The 17,626-nt window shown below is 34.6% G+C and overlaps 1 protein-coding gene and 1 long non-coding RNA gene across 2 annotated transcripts; both read left to right on the top strand.

The window, feature by feature from the left end:
- The first annotated feature begins 3,411 nt into the window (after positions 1 to 3,411).
- On the top strand, positions 3,412 to 11,747 carry LOC108217592 (DNA (cytosine-5)-methyltransferase DRM2). The gene is made up of 11 exons (XM_017390428.2): positions 3,412 to 3,552; positions 3,709 to 3,755; positions 4,825 to 4,870; positions 5,045 to 5,182; positions 6,133 to 6,223; positions 6,358 to 6,407; positions 8,042 to 8,164; positions 9,088 to 9,187; positions 9,968 to 10,068; positions 10,150 to 10,854; positions 11,156 to 11,747. Exons 3-11 carry the CDS (start codon positions 4,868 to 4,870, stop codon positions 11,579 to 11,581), a joined length of 1,737 nt encoding a protein of 578 aa, XP_017245917.1. The 5' UTR covers positions 3,412 to 3,552; positions 3,709 to 3,755; positions 4,825 to 4,867; the 3' UTR covers positions 11,582 to 11,747.
- Positions 11,748 to 13,242: 1,495 nt separating this feature from the next.
- LOC108218137 (uncharacterized) lies at positions 13,243 to 17,545 on the top strand. Its single transcript, XR_001806293.2, has 3 exons — positions 13,243 to 14,535; positions 15,502 to 15,644; positions 15,757 to 17,545. It is a non-coding gene; the product is annotated as an uncharacterized LOC108218137 (long non-coding RNA).
- The last annotated feature ends 81 nt before the right edge of the window (positions 17,546 to 17,626 follow it).

Raw genomic sequence — 17,626 nt, forward strand, 5'->3', positions numbered from 1 at the left:
TTCACTTCCGGAGGTCAGTTCAAACTTTAGCCTCCCCAGCCCCTCCCCTGGTTCCACCCCGTCACAATAAGTGGGAACACATCTCTTTTATGTATGCTCTTGTAGCCTATAATCATCTACTGTTATGGGGTAACAAGTTCTCAATCTTAATCCATTTTAAACTTATAATAAGTAAAAACTTGCTTAGCTTAAAAAAGTGCTTCTTGCTTAGAACAAAGAAGTGGATGAGAAGTGAGAAATAAGTTAAGACTTATAAGTAGTTAAAGTGTTTGGGAAAAAGTAGAAGTCCTGGAACACAAGCTAGCATTCTCAGCTTCTTATAAGTGCTTCTGGCTTTTTACACAAACCGGTTAAGAAAAGTAAAAGCAGCTTCTTTAAAAAAAAAAGTGCTTATTTTAGTTTCCCAAACACCAACTTAGTTTGATTACACCCACCATTTTACATTTGTGATAAAAGAAACAATTTTTGTGTTTGCTGGAAACAAACCGAAAATATGGAAGTTTAGCAGCAGAGAACCAATTAATTATCGTCTCTTTGCACATCTAATAAGTAGATGTCAATTACTCCCTCCATCCCAAATTAGATGGCCCCTTTGACTTTGGGCACACAATTTAAGGTTCATTAACCGCATAGATACGTAACTTATTTTTAAAATTTTATTTTTGCAAATAAAAATTAAAATATGAAATTTTCAATTATAAAAGAAAAAATAAAAAAATAAATTTCGGAAATAAACGGTCAATGCACCTAAAGTTACGTGCCCAAAGTCAACGAGGACATCTAATTTGGGATGGAGGTAGTATCATTTAAGAAGTATTTGTAACTCCAAATTATGTTTTCAAATCTTCGGTACTTCAATTCCTTCATACTGAAACAAAATCTCCAGATCATTCAATCCACCAGTGTGTTAAGATTTTAGCAACTAATCACGCATAATATCATAATTATCATCATTTAGCCTGCCAACTATCTGTCTATCTCCCCACGCCCTAAAGCTTCCCGTATACTACTACAAGACTCTTCCGGTCCAACTATACAATACTTATACGTACTTAAGGTCTTAATGTCTTCATAGATAGTTGCTACACGTTGGAGATTGAGAAATGCAAAATGCTAATCCTATTCACAAGGCAGAAGAGTTCGAGTGTGTGACGCCCAAGTCAGACCGTCTCGTAAAATGCAGCACATCGGTCTGTCCACCGGCTCCCAAAAAACTCAAGCAACGAAATAAATTTGCAGTGACAGCACTGACAGAGCGACCTCATCAAGTTTATGTACAAGTACCGAAAGATCTTTCTTCTATTTTTCTGCTGCGCACTATCTAATTCTTGCCACACAAACCACATGGCCAGTTATCCAGAAGTATGAAGCTCCATAAGGTGAAGGGTTTAAATTTCACTGAAGACAAAATGTGAGTGAGCAGAGTGTTAGAGTTGTCTTCCTGAACCAGTTAGCCAGGCAACATGATTTGAATAAGCTGTAAATCAGTCTGTGGACTTTTTTCTTATATTGGGCTTAGTAGTTACTCCCTCTATTTTATGTTACATGTCCACTGAACAAAAAATTGTTTCAAATTACTTGTCCATTTCAACTTTCAATGGACTGTAGTCAATATTTATATTTTCAAGATGAATTTTATACTACACCTTACTAAATTATATTTCCTAGATCAAATATATGCCACATATTATACTTGGTCAATGCAATAAATACAATAATAAATGAAAGATTTCTACAAAAGTTAGTTTTTCTTGATATGCGTAATTTGTTCATAAGTGGACATATATTATGAAACGGAGGGAGTAAAAAATTATTTGTATATATATAACTGTTGGTAATCAGATAAATTATTTGTATTAGTCTAGCAAATGCATGTTAATGTCAATTATATATTCTATATATTGTGATTTCAAAATCCAAACTTTAAATATATACTTCCAAAACAAAATTAAATATTAAAAGAAAATATATTATACGAATATTGATCCATTATACGAGTTCAAGTGATTCAATTTTAAATACATTGTCGTTTGGTTCACGGAGTGGTATGGGGTTGGAATGAGGAATCGGGTTATGGTGGTATGAGGATGAGATATCATTCTTGATATCATGTGTTTGGTTGGGTGATGAAATGAATAATATATTGAATATAAATATTTTTCAATTATTATTTTTTATTGATGAAAAATAATTTTATAATTTTATTTTATCCAATTTTGAGTAGTTGATATAATTTTGTGTCAAACATTTGATGTAATTGTATATAAAATAAAAATATTTTTGATTCCTCATACTCATGTTCCATACCCACCTCCCTTTAAGGTAACAAAAACACAAACCTTGAGGGTTTGAGGTATGAGTTTGAACGAATAAATTTTTCAACCAAATATCATGTTTGGGTTGGGAATGAACCAAACTCATACCTGATACCGGAAAAGGCTGAACCACACGACCTCATTTGATTTATAACTTTTAATTAGATCATATTTTGAACCGAATTGACCGAATACTTACTGCTATTTTAAATCATCGCCACATATATTTATTCATTGGAAATATATAATTATATACAACTGATTAATTAATTTTAATTATACGTAAAATTAGTTTATAATGTTATTATAATTCTTATAATAACTTTGAAATTATATCATTCAAAATTCATGCTCATATAGTTTACGAGGTGTCAAACTGTCAATTTAAATTTCAAAGCTTTCTCTGGATATATACGAATTCAAATTTTAATAGAATAATAATAATAATCTATGATTTTGATGAATTATATGTTGTCATTTCGATTTTATGTAAAGTTCATTGGATTTGAGGTAAAACATCACCTAGAGTTCTTGAGATTTAAGCAGTATCCTTTAAAATCTTCTCGATTATAAAAGAATTTCTAAAAACATAAAATATATTAATAATCTCACGTAATTCAGTATTTTATAAATTTCAAAAAGTCATATTTTAATGATGACCAAAAATCCACATATAGTATAAATTCGTAATGGAATATAATCGTAATATTTAAAAAAAAAACTAAAATCTTATTTATAAATTTTATTTAAAATAAAGATCATATTTATATATTCCATTATTTTAATAACACTGTAAAATTCGGATTCCTAGAAATCGAAATCGAATACACCGACTCCTGAAAAAAAAAATCGAATACACCGACTCATAAAGATATCATCCACAAATTTGGATTTAGACTATACTGATGTTGAAATTACATATATATCTTTATCATAAAATAATGTGTTATGATAATATCAAAGTGAACTCTCATTTTAAGAGCGTGTTCTCCACTCTCCCTCCTCCCTTTAAAAATACACCAGGAATTCACCGTAAGTATCAAATTTTATAATAAAAAATGCAGTGTGAAATTGAAATTCCAGTTCTGGCGCGTATCACAGTCCTGCATATCTTCCAAGTACCAAAGCATGATATACATACATAGATACATTCATATCATAGTGTAATTCTCTGCTCTGAAGCGGAGCTAGGGTTTGGGGGTTACAATCACAAAGAACTCTCCTCTCGCTCTTCCCTGTAACCAGTCCCTCTCTATATCTATATATTTACGTATCTCTCTCATTTTATATACATGTACATGTTTTATGGGTTTATTTTTATGATTTTGCCTTGTATATCTGTTTTATTGAAGCTCTTGATTTCTATCAAATTAAATTTGGGGTTTTTGTGCAGAATCGAAGCTTAGTTGTGTAGTAGCAGAATCTTGGCGGCTTTATCAGGTATATTATAAACAGTGATGAATTTATGCTGTAAATTTGTTAAATTTGTGTAGCAACTAATGAGAGACTGTATTTTTAGTTTTTGTACGTTGAGTTGTAAGAGTTCTGATTAGGCAAGATAGCAGTTTTCATGAGAGACTTTATTAATTTTTGTTTGGGATGAAAGTCCATTTTAAGAGTGATACCCGATTTAGCGATTTTCATTTAATATCCTCCCTCAAAGGCACTCTGAAATCCAGATCATTAGTTGGAAGCCTACATGTTTAAGTAGATTTTGATCAAAGTCTTGAGTCCTCTGTAACTGTATCACAAACTGACATTTTTTGAAGTATCACGTACACACGAAGCACATGAGAGTATCAAACTGTCAGTCATCGAGAACCAGGTTCTTTAATTGTCACGGACATGCACTATTACTTGCAAAGGCATATATTAGCGTACCTTGATGTCTTTTGGTTTCCTGGAAAACCAAATTACCATATACCAGTTAGTCTAGTTCCATGTTTTAAGTCTTGTTGATGGTAATGCGCTACATGATGAAGAAAATACATTTATCTTTTCCATTTTAACCCATAATTTACTAGGTATAGTCTAAATAGTGCTTGTATTCATAAGCCTGCCATGACGCTGATGTCTGAAAGTGATGTCAAACAGGCAACAGGAGGAGACTAATTAGATAGTACAGGCTTCCATACCCAGTCTTGATGACGCCAATCTCTTCATTGTTGTGAAGTCCATCACTCAATTTATCTGTGAAAATGTTATTGAGCAATTCGATTTTCATCTTAGACTGTGAAAAGGCTGACATATGATAAACTTAAAGGAATTCTAGGAAAATAAAGTACCGAGGACAAAAGTAAACTATTGTAAGGCAAAAAGTACTAGTAGTACTTCTTGCAGGTGAAAGAAACCTATCTGTTACTGTCACATCTGGAAAATATAGTGATTGTTATAAGAGTGGGTGTAGGGATTACAGAATTTGACAACCAATTGGATGGTGTTTATGTTCTATACTGTTCCAGAATGTTAGTAAATGTTACTAAATTGTTTTATTATTTTTCATGAACAGCTTTGAATATATCGGCTTCCTGTACCCAGGAGGATAGTTGACAATGGTATTTATATTCACATCCTATGATTTTTACTTTCACACTTTTTTTTCAATTGACAATTTTGCATCTCTCAAAATGTCAAGAGAAGGGCTTTCTTTGCATTATAATATGTATGTATATGTAACACTATTTTGAGTTTTCCTTTTGGTTTTGACTGCTCTAATGTTATAACCGTAGGACGGGAATGCTTCTAATGATGAAAGTTTCAACATTGACTGGGATACAGATGATGAAAGGGAAATTGAGAATTTGGTTCCATGTTCGAGTTCAAGTTTCTCTGTACCTAATGGAAATGTCAATGCTGGCAGTGGTGAGGTATATGTAATTACTGTATGTTACAGAGTCGAATCAGATTTTGTGTTCTGATTTGCTGTCGAAAGTAGTACTATGAGCATATTGTAATACAGATATGTGAACATATATTCTTTTCCGAGTTATGTTTAATCATCTCTCAGGGCCCGATGCCATTGCATTAGCTGTCTTATATATTTTTGCTCCCTAAATCATATAGCACCTTCATTGTATTATTGGGCTTCATAAGTTGTCCAGTGAATGGTGTTGTTTGATGTATTAAGTTTGCACCTGTTCAGATTTTTTTATGTTTGTTTAAATGTATTTGATTCTATATGCTTGTTATGTAGATTCTAAACATCACTTGCATATGTACACACAGTTGCATTGCTCAAGTTACTTAATCCCCTTGTAGGGTGAGGTCAAAGTTTAAATGCACCAAGTCCACTATCAGTGTTCATTATTTTTTAAAGTATATGCAACATACATGACTTTCAAAACACCTTAATCTCCATGCTGAACACCTTTTGAAAGATGCAATTATAAGCATTATATAGTTTTAACATAACCTATATAACAAATTTATTTAGCCATTTTAGTTTTCCCTTCCCAGCAGATCAATTTCGTAAGTTTAAAGCAAGATTTGGCTGGTCATAACAGTTAGTTTTCGTAAATTTCTTGCCTATTTCGAAACAGTAATTATTAAGCATAGTTAAATCTTGTCATCTGTGGCCAACTGACCATCTTATATTTTGACATGTACACATTAAATTTCCATAATTAGATAGTCAATTATGTCTCCTCCTTCTTTATATCTATATCTGTATGATAATCTATGCATATTATCTTCAAAGTTCATTTTTCATTTTCACTTCTTTCTGCAGTATTCTTATCTTCTAGCTATAGTGCATGTATACATATTATTTTCTCAGTTCCTGTTCAGTCACCACCAACTTCTTCTTTTGCATTCCCAGGGATGTTCTTCTGCAGTTTCCGCAAAAGTCAGGCTGATATATGACATGAAGTTTCCTGAAGATTTGGTCCTTAAAGCAATTGAGCAACATGGTAGATTTGCATTGCCGAGTACATATGTTCAATATGGAACCCTTTTTTGTGGCATCTGGTTTTATGTTCATATTCATAAATGATTCTTTTGCTTATTGAAGCTTCTTGAACACTTGGGATTTCTATCTGTGCAGGAGAAGAAGACCAATTTGAATCAATACTAGAAACTGTTCTTTCACTACAAGTTAGTCCTCTACTTTTGAGTGCTATTTTTTTGCTAAATTACTTTTAGAGTTTTTTAGTGCTCATTTGCCTAGTTGATAGCTAGTATGTGATTTATCATTTCATTAAATACTTTAGGTTTACTTGTAACTGTAATGTGGCAATTTTTAAATTTCTATGATCTGTGGTAAAGAAATTTTCTTGTATACACATAACAACGTTTTCGAACAACATGCACACACTGTACATAAGTGGGGCCAGGGACGGAGCTCCTACGGGTACAATGGGGGTACTTGCCCCCACTGATTTTTATATATGGACTATATATATTCTGTCATTTTGTATACACAAGTGCCCCCATGGTGACAACTAGAACTTTGTTACCAGAGAGCAGGGTTCAATTCCTACCAGTATTCTTTTTCTTGCTTTGTCTTCGTATCATTATTTTTCCCACTAGTTACTTGTTTAAATTTGTTATGCCCCCACAACAACCAATTTCTAGATCCGTCCCACGGGGGGGGGGGGGGGGGGGTGTTCATTCTGCAAAAGCTGAATAATTCAAGTAACAGGAAAGAAAATAAAAGGAGTTTTTAATAATAGTTTAATCCTATTTAGTGTTTGGAAATTAGTATGGTGTTTATTTAATTATAAATGTGGGGTTAGTGGTCTTAGTTAAGGAGTTTATATATCCTTTAGGTATTATGTTTTCTATATAATGATGTAATCTCCACATATCATAGTAGTTTGATATACATACATTGTTTTCTCTGAATTGGAAGTGATTATTGTCAATTTAGGGATTTGAACTTGGGGTATTGATTTGAGTTTCGATTGAATCACCCGAGGGTTTATTTATCTTAGCTTTTGCTGTCTTGTCCTGCATCATTGAGATGCTAGATTGTGGAGTACTTATCTTTGTTTGTGAGCTTAAACAACGAACAACCTGTCATATACAATGTACACATTCCCACATATCTCCCCCCCCCCCTCTCCCTCCCTCCCTCTCCCTCTCCCTCCCTCTCCGTCGAGCATTCCCGGCCTACCAAGCGAAACCAGCCCTGAACCTCCGCGCCTATGACTTCATTTCTCAGGAAATTCGCGCGGCAGAAGATCCTGAATTTGAGACTTACGTCTTACACCAAAAATATTCTCTCATCTTCCTCTCTCTCTCTCTCTCTCTCTCTCTCTCTCTCTCTCTCTCTCTCTCTCTCCCACTCTCCATCTCCATCTCCCCATATATATAAATAGATGCTTATAGGTATGTACTTGTGACTGGTGTGTGAAGGTATGTGGGGTGTGTCATGGGTGCGCAATTTAGCTGTCCATTTGAGTTACAAGTTGGCATGTTTCAAGAAAACCCGAAGATCCATACACTTATACTACGAAATTTGGCCGTCAATGCCACTGTCAAATGTTCTTAAATTTAGAAAGTTACTCTCTGGCTGTGAACACATCACAGTTAAGATTTAAAATTTTTACTCATCACTCATCAGTAAATTTACAATAAAACACATCTACATGTATAGTTAACATACCATTTTCTTAAAGCACCACCTTTGAGCATGCCTCTTTGGACTACATACCTGACCCTGCATGTCCTCCTTTTACACCAAGAAAATTCTTTTGGTACTTATATATATTTGTTATATCTTGCAGGCGCTTCAAAACTCTCCTGAGCAACAGCAATGTATCAATTCTGGTCAGTGCTCTTCAGCATACAATGATGACTTACTAAATGTTCTTTCAGATTCAGATAGCTGGTGTGAGAGTGAAATGAATGTAAGTAATATATATTTCTTTTATTGAATAGTAGTGGACGATTAGAAAGATTACTAACAGTTGAACTTGAATTTTTTTTGCATAATTTATATTTCACGCTTTTCAGCGACATAAATAAAAAACACTGATGTCTGGATGTGTTTAAGTAAATCGTGGGCTTAGTGAAACATTTCTTTATAAATCCGGAAACCGCATACCCTTGGTTCAATTTATAACCTTAATGTTTGTTATATCAAATTCAGTCCATCGGATATATTCTTTAGATCTACTCTTTTGTAATCTATAAACAATCATCTCTATCTTGTCTGGCCCAAAACTTTTGTTAAGGGTGCGAAGAATCAGGATAAGCCTAAATTAATTCCAAAATGACCTCCATTTCACTTTGTCTTCTGTATTAAAATTTTCTTTGAGTGAATTTCTGTTTTGTTAGACTTTGTGTAACTATATCGGGCTTCATGAGAGTTGGAAGTCTCTTGATCCAGTGACAATATGTTGTAGAATTTTACTTGTATCGTGTTTGTTATTGACATTTTGAACTATTGTAAGATTGCGATTTTTTGTTTTCATGCCTACCTATATGTATATGTTAGTTGGCCTAATTGATAATATTTTAAATAATTCGACTTCCTGTTTTTTGTTTAGTTCTATAGTTTGTTACCGAGAGACAGTTACGGCGACAGATATACTTTAATGTAATTACTTATATAATAAATATGTAGAATGCGTGCAGTAAAATTGTTTCATGCCTTTAATAATTCTACGGGTTGTTGATTTTTTTAGTTTGTTACAGAAAGACTGTTACCGTGACAGATGCATTTTAATGTAATTATGAATGAAGCAAAATATATAGAATGGGGTGCGAGAAAAATAAGTTCCATGATATAAATAATTCTATAGGTTATTGATGTTAAATTCTATTGCAGAACACTACAAATACTTCAATGGTGGATGACAAAAGATTATTGGCCTTGACGAAAATGGATTTTTCGGTAGCAGAAGCTTCAATAGCTATAGACAGATGTGGTATGTAATGTTTTATTTTCTTCTTCTTCTTTTTTTTAATTTCCAATGTACCAATATCGTGTTGCATACAAATGAATGTGTACATGAACTGCTATGCTCTAATGTACATGTACAATGTCATGAGTTGCATTGTTCAAATGCCCTACATCGCTGAAGATAATATTTTTGTCAGATAGTACTTGTTGACACCTGGCATCTAATCAGGTTACTGTTGTTCTTTGCATTCTATGCTTTCAATAGGAACTTGCGCAGTTGTTTTGGTTGTTGCTGGTAAATTAATACCTAGTTTTTGCAGTATAAATTCAGATTTGTTGATAGGCCAGGAGATGTGATATTTTAATTAGGAGAGGGTTGATCCAACTTCTAGACGGTTTAAATTATGCTGGTGGAACTGCATGAAAGAATTATATTGCGACTTGCGAGTCAATTTGTCCTTTTGAGAACTGAAGATCTAAGTGCACAGATACTTGACAAAAATTGTTGGGACAAATTTTAGCATGTCCTGGAAAATTAAAAGAAGCCGGAAACTAAAAAAGCTGACCAGGTTACATAATTTTTTTGTAAGCTGTGAAACTTAGTTCTGGTAGGCGATGTTATGTAAACTGAAGAAGCTATTGTCAAGTATATGTACTTCTTTGCAAGGGTTTGACCCACATTCAGCTTTATATACACTGGCTATATATAAATTTTTGTTCCGTCTCCCGTTTTGATATCAAAAAGTTTAACTAACAAAGTTCTCCACGCACTTCCTTCAACTCTGATGTCCCTAACATATTACAGGTCCTGAAGCCTCAATTGATGAGCTAACAGATTTCATAATTGCTGCTCAAATGGCAAGGGCTGATGAAGCATTTTTTAAGGAACCGCCTGATGAAAACAAGGTGTTTATTATTTATGGTTTTTTGTGTCTTATCTTTAGATAAGTAATGATACTGAATTATTTCTCTTTTCCTTGACCACAGTCAAAGCATTCAGAACGAAAGAGGAAGTTGAATGAATTAGAAGTGTTGAAAAAGGAAAAAAAGGGGGCTCAAGCCAATGAAACAATCCGTTTTCCAAAACCAATGGTAGGGTTTGGAGTCCCGACTGAAGAAGGGACTTTAGTTCTTCAGAGGAGCCTTCCAATGGCGGCAACCGGGCCTCCATATTTTTACTATGAGAATGTAGCACAAGCTCCAAAAGGAGTTTGGGACACCATTTCTAGCTTCTTATATGATATTCAGCCAGAGTTTGTTGACTCCAAATTTTTCAGTGCTGCAGCAAGGAAAAGGGGTTATATACACAATTTGCCAATTGATAAGAGATTTTTGCTAAAACCACTTCCTCCAAAAACGATACATGAAGCTTTGCCTTTGACAAGGAGATGGTGGCCTTCATGGGATACTAGGACTAAGTTGAATTGCTTGCAGACATGTACTGCTAGTGCTAAATTAACTGAAAGAATTCGCAAAGCACTTGAAGGCTATGAGAATGATCCACCTCAGAATGTGCAGAAGTTTGTCATTGATGAATGTAAGAAGTGGAATTTAGTGTGGGTGGGAAAGAACAAGGTCGCGCCTTTAGAATGTGACGAGGTGGAAATGTTGTTGGGTTTTCCTAAAAATCACACAAGAGGAGGTGGTATTAGTAGAACCGATAGATATAAATCTCTAGGCAACTCATTTCAGGTGAACTCTTGTTCTTTTTGTTCAGTACTCTTTTTCTTTTTTGGAATCTATATGCTTTCAAGAATGAATGGTGTTAAAAATATGTGTATCATGTAAAGCGTTTCTATAATTCTGATCTTCTTTTACTTAGGGAAGTCACAAAATTTTGCATTCTTTGGTTTTATTGACTACAAAGCCAAAAGAGTTTATATATATTATATCCCCTGCCAACTGAATTTGGATATCATGTGTATTATAGATGAATCCTGTTGATACTGATATGTAATTAATCCATACTTATCATGATCTCAAATCTTTTCAGGTAGACACTGTTGCCTATCATTTGTCTGTTCTGAAAGATAGGTTTCCTGGTGGCATCAATCTTCTGTCACTATTTTCTGGCATTGGAGGTGCGGAAGTGGCCCTCCACCGCCTTGGAATTCCTTTAAAGAATGTCGTCTCTGTGGAGATTTCAGAAGCCAACCAAAATATTGTTAGGAGTTGGTGGGAGCAAACAAACCAGAAAGGAAATTTGATTCACATTGCTGATGTACAGAAGCTGAATGGTGATAAGCTTGAAGAATTTGTCGCTTCTTTTGGTGGCTTTGACTTGGTTGTAGGTGGTAGTCCCTGCAACAATCTGGCTGGCAGCAACCGACATCACAGGGATGGACTTGAAGGAGAACAATCTTCGCTATTCTACGAATATGTCCGCATCCTAGATTTGGTTAAAGGCATGATTAGCTGACAATTATAGTATTGTTTACCGAGATTTTTTCTTTTGCTAGATAATTCTGTTTGGCCTACCTTAAAAGTAACTTATAAGCAGAAAATTGTATGTATTTTTCAAGTTATAAGCTACTTATTATATCATTCTAGTATTGCAGACTGCCTTGGCGGTGTTCATTATTACTCTTCTGATGACTGAATATTTACTTATGCTGATAATGATAGCTCTCTGTAGAACCATACTATCGTTGTTTTAACTCTTGCAAAGAGCGTTTGCTGGAATTTTAGTTCTTCTTGTAAACATTACTGTCTGTAGAACGATAATATCTTTGTTTTTAGTCCAGCAAATTGCACTTGGAAGTTTATGGGCCTCTTTATGTTCTGTCTTCAGTTTTTCTGTTAATTTAATTAAGAACATGTCATCAAATTAAATCATCCAATGTGATTTATCTGTGTGTTTCACAAGCCAGGGTGATATTCAAATGTCAAGTGATTACCCCATCTTATATAAGTTGACTAGGATTTAATGATACACTTTCAGAGGTATGATATTTATCTTTTCTAGGCACCCTTCAAGTTAAAGCCTCAAGGTGAAGCTTTTAGGAACTTATGCTAATTTGTTTGCAGATTGGAAACTTGAAAGGTGCGACTTAAAATCTCCACAATCCTGATCCCGATACATGCTCAAAACAGGGTACGTTTATGGCTTATCATGAATGAATTTGTTGTCATTACTATGAGACTATATATTATGGACATGTTATTACGCCCTTTGATTGTCTGATTTATGCTGCAATAGACATACATATTTGTTAAGTTTTATTATATGCATACATAATTAACTTCTGTTGAAAATTCAATCTGAGCATATGGATTTTTTCATATAAGTTTAAACTTTCCTTTCAATTGTTTGCATTTTTCTTAGATATTGAGCAATTCTGGTTGCAGTTTAATGATGGAGATATTTACGCCCTTTGGTTGTTAGATACATGCTGCAATAGACGTACATATTTATTACATTTTGTTGAAAATTCAACTTGAGCATATGGATATTTTAAACATACATATTTGTTAAGTTCTGTCAAATTTAATCTGTGCGTATGGATAGTTTTACATAAATTTGAACTTTCCTTTTAGTTATTACCATTATTGCTAAGTTTTGAGAAATTTTGGTTGCAGTTTGATGATGCGGAGCTTTCATTTTATATTTTTTTTAATGACCAGGAAGTTAAATTACAGTTCTTGGTTCTGTAGTATGAGATCTAATTAGGGAGTTCACTTGGATGATGAGATTGGCTTCTATTTTTTGCAGTGGTCTAAAAATCGGAATTCGGTAGGACTCGGTGACCCTACCGAGTAACTAGTACTCGGGTTAATTGGGAGTATTCGGATCAAAAATAGATGTATTTAAAAAATTATTTTTATAATAAATTATTAATTATTAATATAATATTAGTAATTATAGATACTACATGTTATAAAAACCGGCCGATTAACCTATTAATCGGCCGATTAATTGGTAATGGTACGAACTCCGATGCGACTTGCAAAAAACGGGTCAAAAATCGGTTAAATCGGTACTTAATCGGTCAAAATATTAAAATTTGTTGAAAAAATTTAAAAATAAATATATATATTTATTTATATTATAAATAATATTAAATTAATTCTGATTGATAATCTGATTAATTATTCCGATTAATCGCTAATCGATACCTTCATGGATTAATTCCGATTCCCACTATTTACAACACTGGTTATAATACTATACTAAATTCTACGAGTGTTATATAATTAGGTTATTAAGTCTGCTTTTCAATTTTTCTTAAGAAAATTCCCTTTTCCAATTTTAGTTTTTTTAAATTTGATCAGAGTTGGATCGATTTTGACTGATTTTGACCCAGGCTCAAATCTGGGATATCATCCGAGTAATCTAATATTGTTTTGGAGAAGGGTCTGGGTCCGAGTCCGAGTACTCGCCTGATTTATTGGCCGATTTTCAGAACACTGGTTTTATGTTGCTCGATCATTGCATAATTTCTCCTTTGAACTTAAGGTGTGAAGGAGGTGCTTTCTTGTGTCGTCCATGATTTGCCTCCAATTGGCCTTTTGTTTTGTGTTTCGTAGCACTAACTTAGCAAAATTCCTTTTTGCTTACAAAATTAAGGTCATGATGCTTGATTTATTAAGGCGTTTATGTCGACCACTATAACCAAAAATACAATCTCTGATTCCCCCAGCCTTATATTTCTTGGTAATTTGTTCTTTCGTATTAGGTGGAAGTTTATCTCATTCTCACCTGTAAATTTTAATCATTAGGAACAATTATATACTTCTCAAGGACAGTAGATGGTCTTTTGATCAAAGTCTCTGTTCCTGGATAGTTCTTTGCTTTATCTGTTAGATTTACAGTGTAAGGCAGTCTTACCTCGTAGCATTCACTCTTAAAATATTTAGATAATTATATATGCAGATTTTGGCTATGGTTGCCAACTTCTTCATTCAGTCATTTATTTGTTGCCTCAAAATACTTGAGCACAATTTACAAAACGGTGTGTGTGTGTGTGCAGCTGAGAGGCTATTAGACTGGAACAGTTCGTAGCGGGGACTATGTAGTAAGCGTGACTCATTCTGTCAAAATTCACATTTTCTGTTACTTTACCCAAATTCGTTCACCCAAGTGTATATAGGAATTATGTATTACAAGGTTGCTAAGCTATTCTGTTTAGTTTTTTTTTTTTTTTTTTGCAAGGAAATAAAATAAGCTATTCTGTTTAGTTTAGAAAGCCCAGTTGTACATGCCCTGGGAAGGGCTCGGGGGAAAAGTGTTGGTTAACACATTGCAATGAGTAGTATGCCATTCATTTTGCAGCTGCTGAAAACGTAATCTCTTTTCCCAGATTCAATTGTGCTTTAGGAATCATGGTTCTTGTTGCAGCTAATTTACAGATTTTGTACCGCCGACCGACTCAGGTACATTTTATGCCACTTATTACTACTATCTAAAGTTTTCTTAACATAATCTCTGATTAAAACATAAATCTCTCTTACCCTTTTATAATCTTCACTACATTTTTAGGTCAATCTTTTTCTGGCCTTTCTAGCATTTTACATGCGTGTTTGCTTTTGTGAAGACATATATGTTAGATATATCCTTCATATATGTTATTGTAGTTTAACAAAGGCAAAGTTGTTTAAAAGTGTAGATATAAGGTTTGCACTCAAATGGCATGGGTTAATATTCTCCCTCAATAAATTTTCGAAAGCTATGTTTACACTAAACTTTGGGGAATTGAAAAAATTATAACAAAATCTTTTTGAGTACCCTGAAATTGTATCCAGGGTCGCCACCTTTTGTCCTATAGGATGCCAAATATAAAGAGCTTGGGAAAGTTTTGGCCTTTTGTAGTAAGTCGGTAACAAAGCTTATAAACTAATATGAACTATGTTTTCACTTTTATGTGCAACTGTAATGTTCTGATGCCCTTGCAATCTGCATTGTTTATATGAGTACAGATCAAATCTTACTTCCTCCAACTGAGTCCTTTTTTGACACTAGAACCTTTTGTAAGGAACTGAGGACAAGGACAGTTTCATTTACTTATAATGCTAGACTTCTTCGGGGATAAGACATAAGTTTTGTACCTCATGTGGTACTTCACCTATTGTTGCGTTGATCTTTTGCTTTTTAAGTCTACTGGTCTGACTGTCTGGGAACAATAAGTACAGCAGTTCTGCAGTTGGATTCATTTTACTATATAGTATTCACTCTTCTGTTTGTTTATCTTTATTTCCTACTAGGTTTATCACTTTACACGGAAAATTATGTTAACAAATGAAGCTTAAAAGGCGACGGTCAAAATTATGAATTAGTACACAAGCTTCTCTTTTTGCTAGTAGGCACATTAATCTGAACTGTTGCTAATGTTACGGTGACAGGAAAGAAGCTGACAGCCCAATATTCCCCATGATTCAGGTGTTTCACGGGAGGGTAGGTCTTCCGACCGAGTGAGGTGTTGCCAGCTGTCTGAAGTGGTCCATCTGCGGAGTCTTATTGCCGACAGCATGAAATAACTGTTACTGTAAGCATATAGTTTAGTGTCCATTTGTGATCAGCATACAATTTTCATTTTCTAATAACAACATCCCACTGTCATTATGTAATTTACATTAGTGTTCTTTTTGTGGTAAAAGGTAACTATGAGTATGAATTTGCCCATCAGCCCATGAATAATGATGAATCGTGTAAAGGGTGGTGTACTATAATTATCAGGAACCTTCTGATGTGCATCATCGACGATTAGTTCTACATCTACTTGAAGACTTCCTGAAGAGAAATTGAAGACTTCCTGATTCCCTGAATAATGTGCGAATTCTGGTGTAGGATTCATCTAATAAAGAGAACAGAATTCACTGGATGAGTTGGGGGAGATTAAGCAAGAAGAAAACGGAAGGAGGCTTAGGTTTTCGTAATCTACGTTAGTTCAACCTCACCCTCTTGGATAAGCAGGGGTGGAAACTGATTCAATCCCCAGGCAGTTTGGTTAGCAAAATTTTCAAAGCTCAGCATTATCCAAATGGCACCTTCTTAACTGCTAAAATGGTGGCAGCCGTAGTTATATCTGACGTAGTACGATTCTCAAGAAGGGTGAGATCAGGCAGATAAGTAGACATTCTAACTATCATTGGCCTCCTTATCAAACGATTATTGGCTCCCGGATTAGGAGGATCCATATATTCACACGAAGCATGAAGGTCCAATAGAACAGTTGCATCTCTAATGATCCCTGGAGGAAATCAACGGGACGCTGATCTGGTAAAAGATATGTTCGAGGAGAGATGCAAATCTGATGTCAATCTCTCTAAGGAACAATGACAGCGACTCTTGGTACTGGAAGGAAGAAAAGCTGGGTCAGTATAGTGTGAGAAGTGCCTACGGGGTAAGGGTTGATACAAGCAGATAAAGGATCCACACATACATCTGACAACTCGGGTTTTTGACGTAAGTTATGAAATTTAAAGGTACCTCCAAAGGTGAAAAGCTTCCTGTGGCATGCATCCACAGGTATTCTCCCAACCAAAACACAACTGAGGTTAAAGCAAGTGAAGATAAACGTGTTATGCCCAGTCTGCAATGAGGAATTAGAATCAATTTGTCATGCTCTTGTTTCCTGTCAATTGGCTCAGGCTTGCTGGAACATAGTTGGTAAATGGAATCACGTACAGGACAATGTAATTTCATGGAATGGCTCGACCAGGTTTTCAAAGCTAACAATGGGGAGGATATTAGTTCTATAGTCATGCTGCTTTGGTCGTTATGGAAAAGCATGAACGAGCTAGTATGGAATCAACGAGGAATGGGAGTTGATGAGATTGTAGAGTCTGCATAATCAGTACTTAACCAAAGGCAGAATGCTCAGGATAAAACTTTTGACAATTTGCTTGGTCTTGTGACACAAGAAGATGGAGCTGAGTACTAGAAACTTCCCATCGAAGGTACGGTTAAGGTAAACACAGATACAACAATCTTCCGTGAGTCCAAATGTTACAGTTATTCCATGATCGCCCTTAACCACAGCAGAGAGCTGATAGAAGCGAAATTGAAGTGTAACCAAGGTACAATCAGTCGGGAACTAGCAGAAGCAATGGGAGTACGAGAGGGTTTAAGCCGGGTAAAATCATCTGCATGGAGAGACGTCGAGATCGAGACAGAATGTATGCTCATCGTCCAAGCAATCAGAAGCAATGATGTCTGTTTATCATACCTCGGCATAATAGTAGACGAATGCAAACAAATTTTGTACGAGTTTGTTGATCAAAAAGTATCTTTTGAAATTTGTCAAGCGGTCAGCGAATAAGTTCATTACGTGGCTAGATGTAATTGTTTTGTAGTCGGAGGGCGGATAACATCCTTTCAAAAATTTTACATGTACTACTGCATGATTTGAAGTTTTATTGAAATCTTTTCTTTGTGGCAAAAAAATGGTAACTCTTTCTGCGTAAATTCTTCCAAATTCGATATTAGTGTTTTTTTCTTTGAATCTCAGCAGATAAGTCTAACAAA

Source organism: Daucus carota, chromosome 4 (genome assembly GCF_001625215.2).
Source record: "Daucus carota subsp. sativus chromosome 4, DH1 v3.0, whole genome shotgun sequence".
Classification (NCBI taxonomy): Eukaryota; Viridiplantae; Streptophyta; class Magnoliopsida; order Apiales; family Apiaceae; genus Daucus; species Daucus carota.

Bases quoted from the DNA above. Each gene is read 5' to 3' on its own strand.
- LOC108217592 (XM_017390428.2), top strand. The intron at 5,183-6,132 runs GTATATGTAATT...TTGCATTCCCAG, and splicing joins TCAATGCTGGCAGTGGTGAG to GGATGTTCTTCTGCAGTTTC. The intron at 10,855-11,155 runs GTGAACTCTTGT...AAATCTTTTCAG, and splicing joins CTCTAGGCAACTCATTTCAG to GTAGACACTGTTGCCTATCA.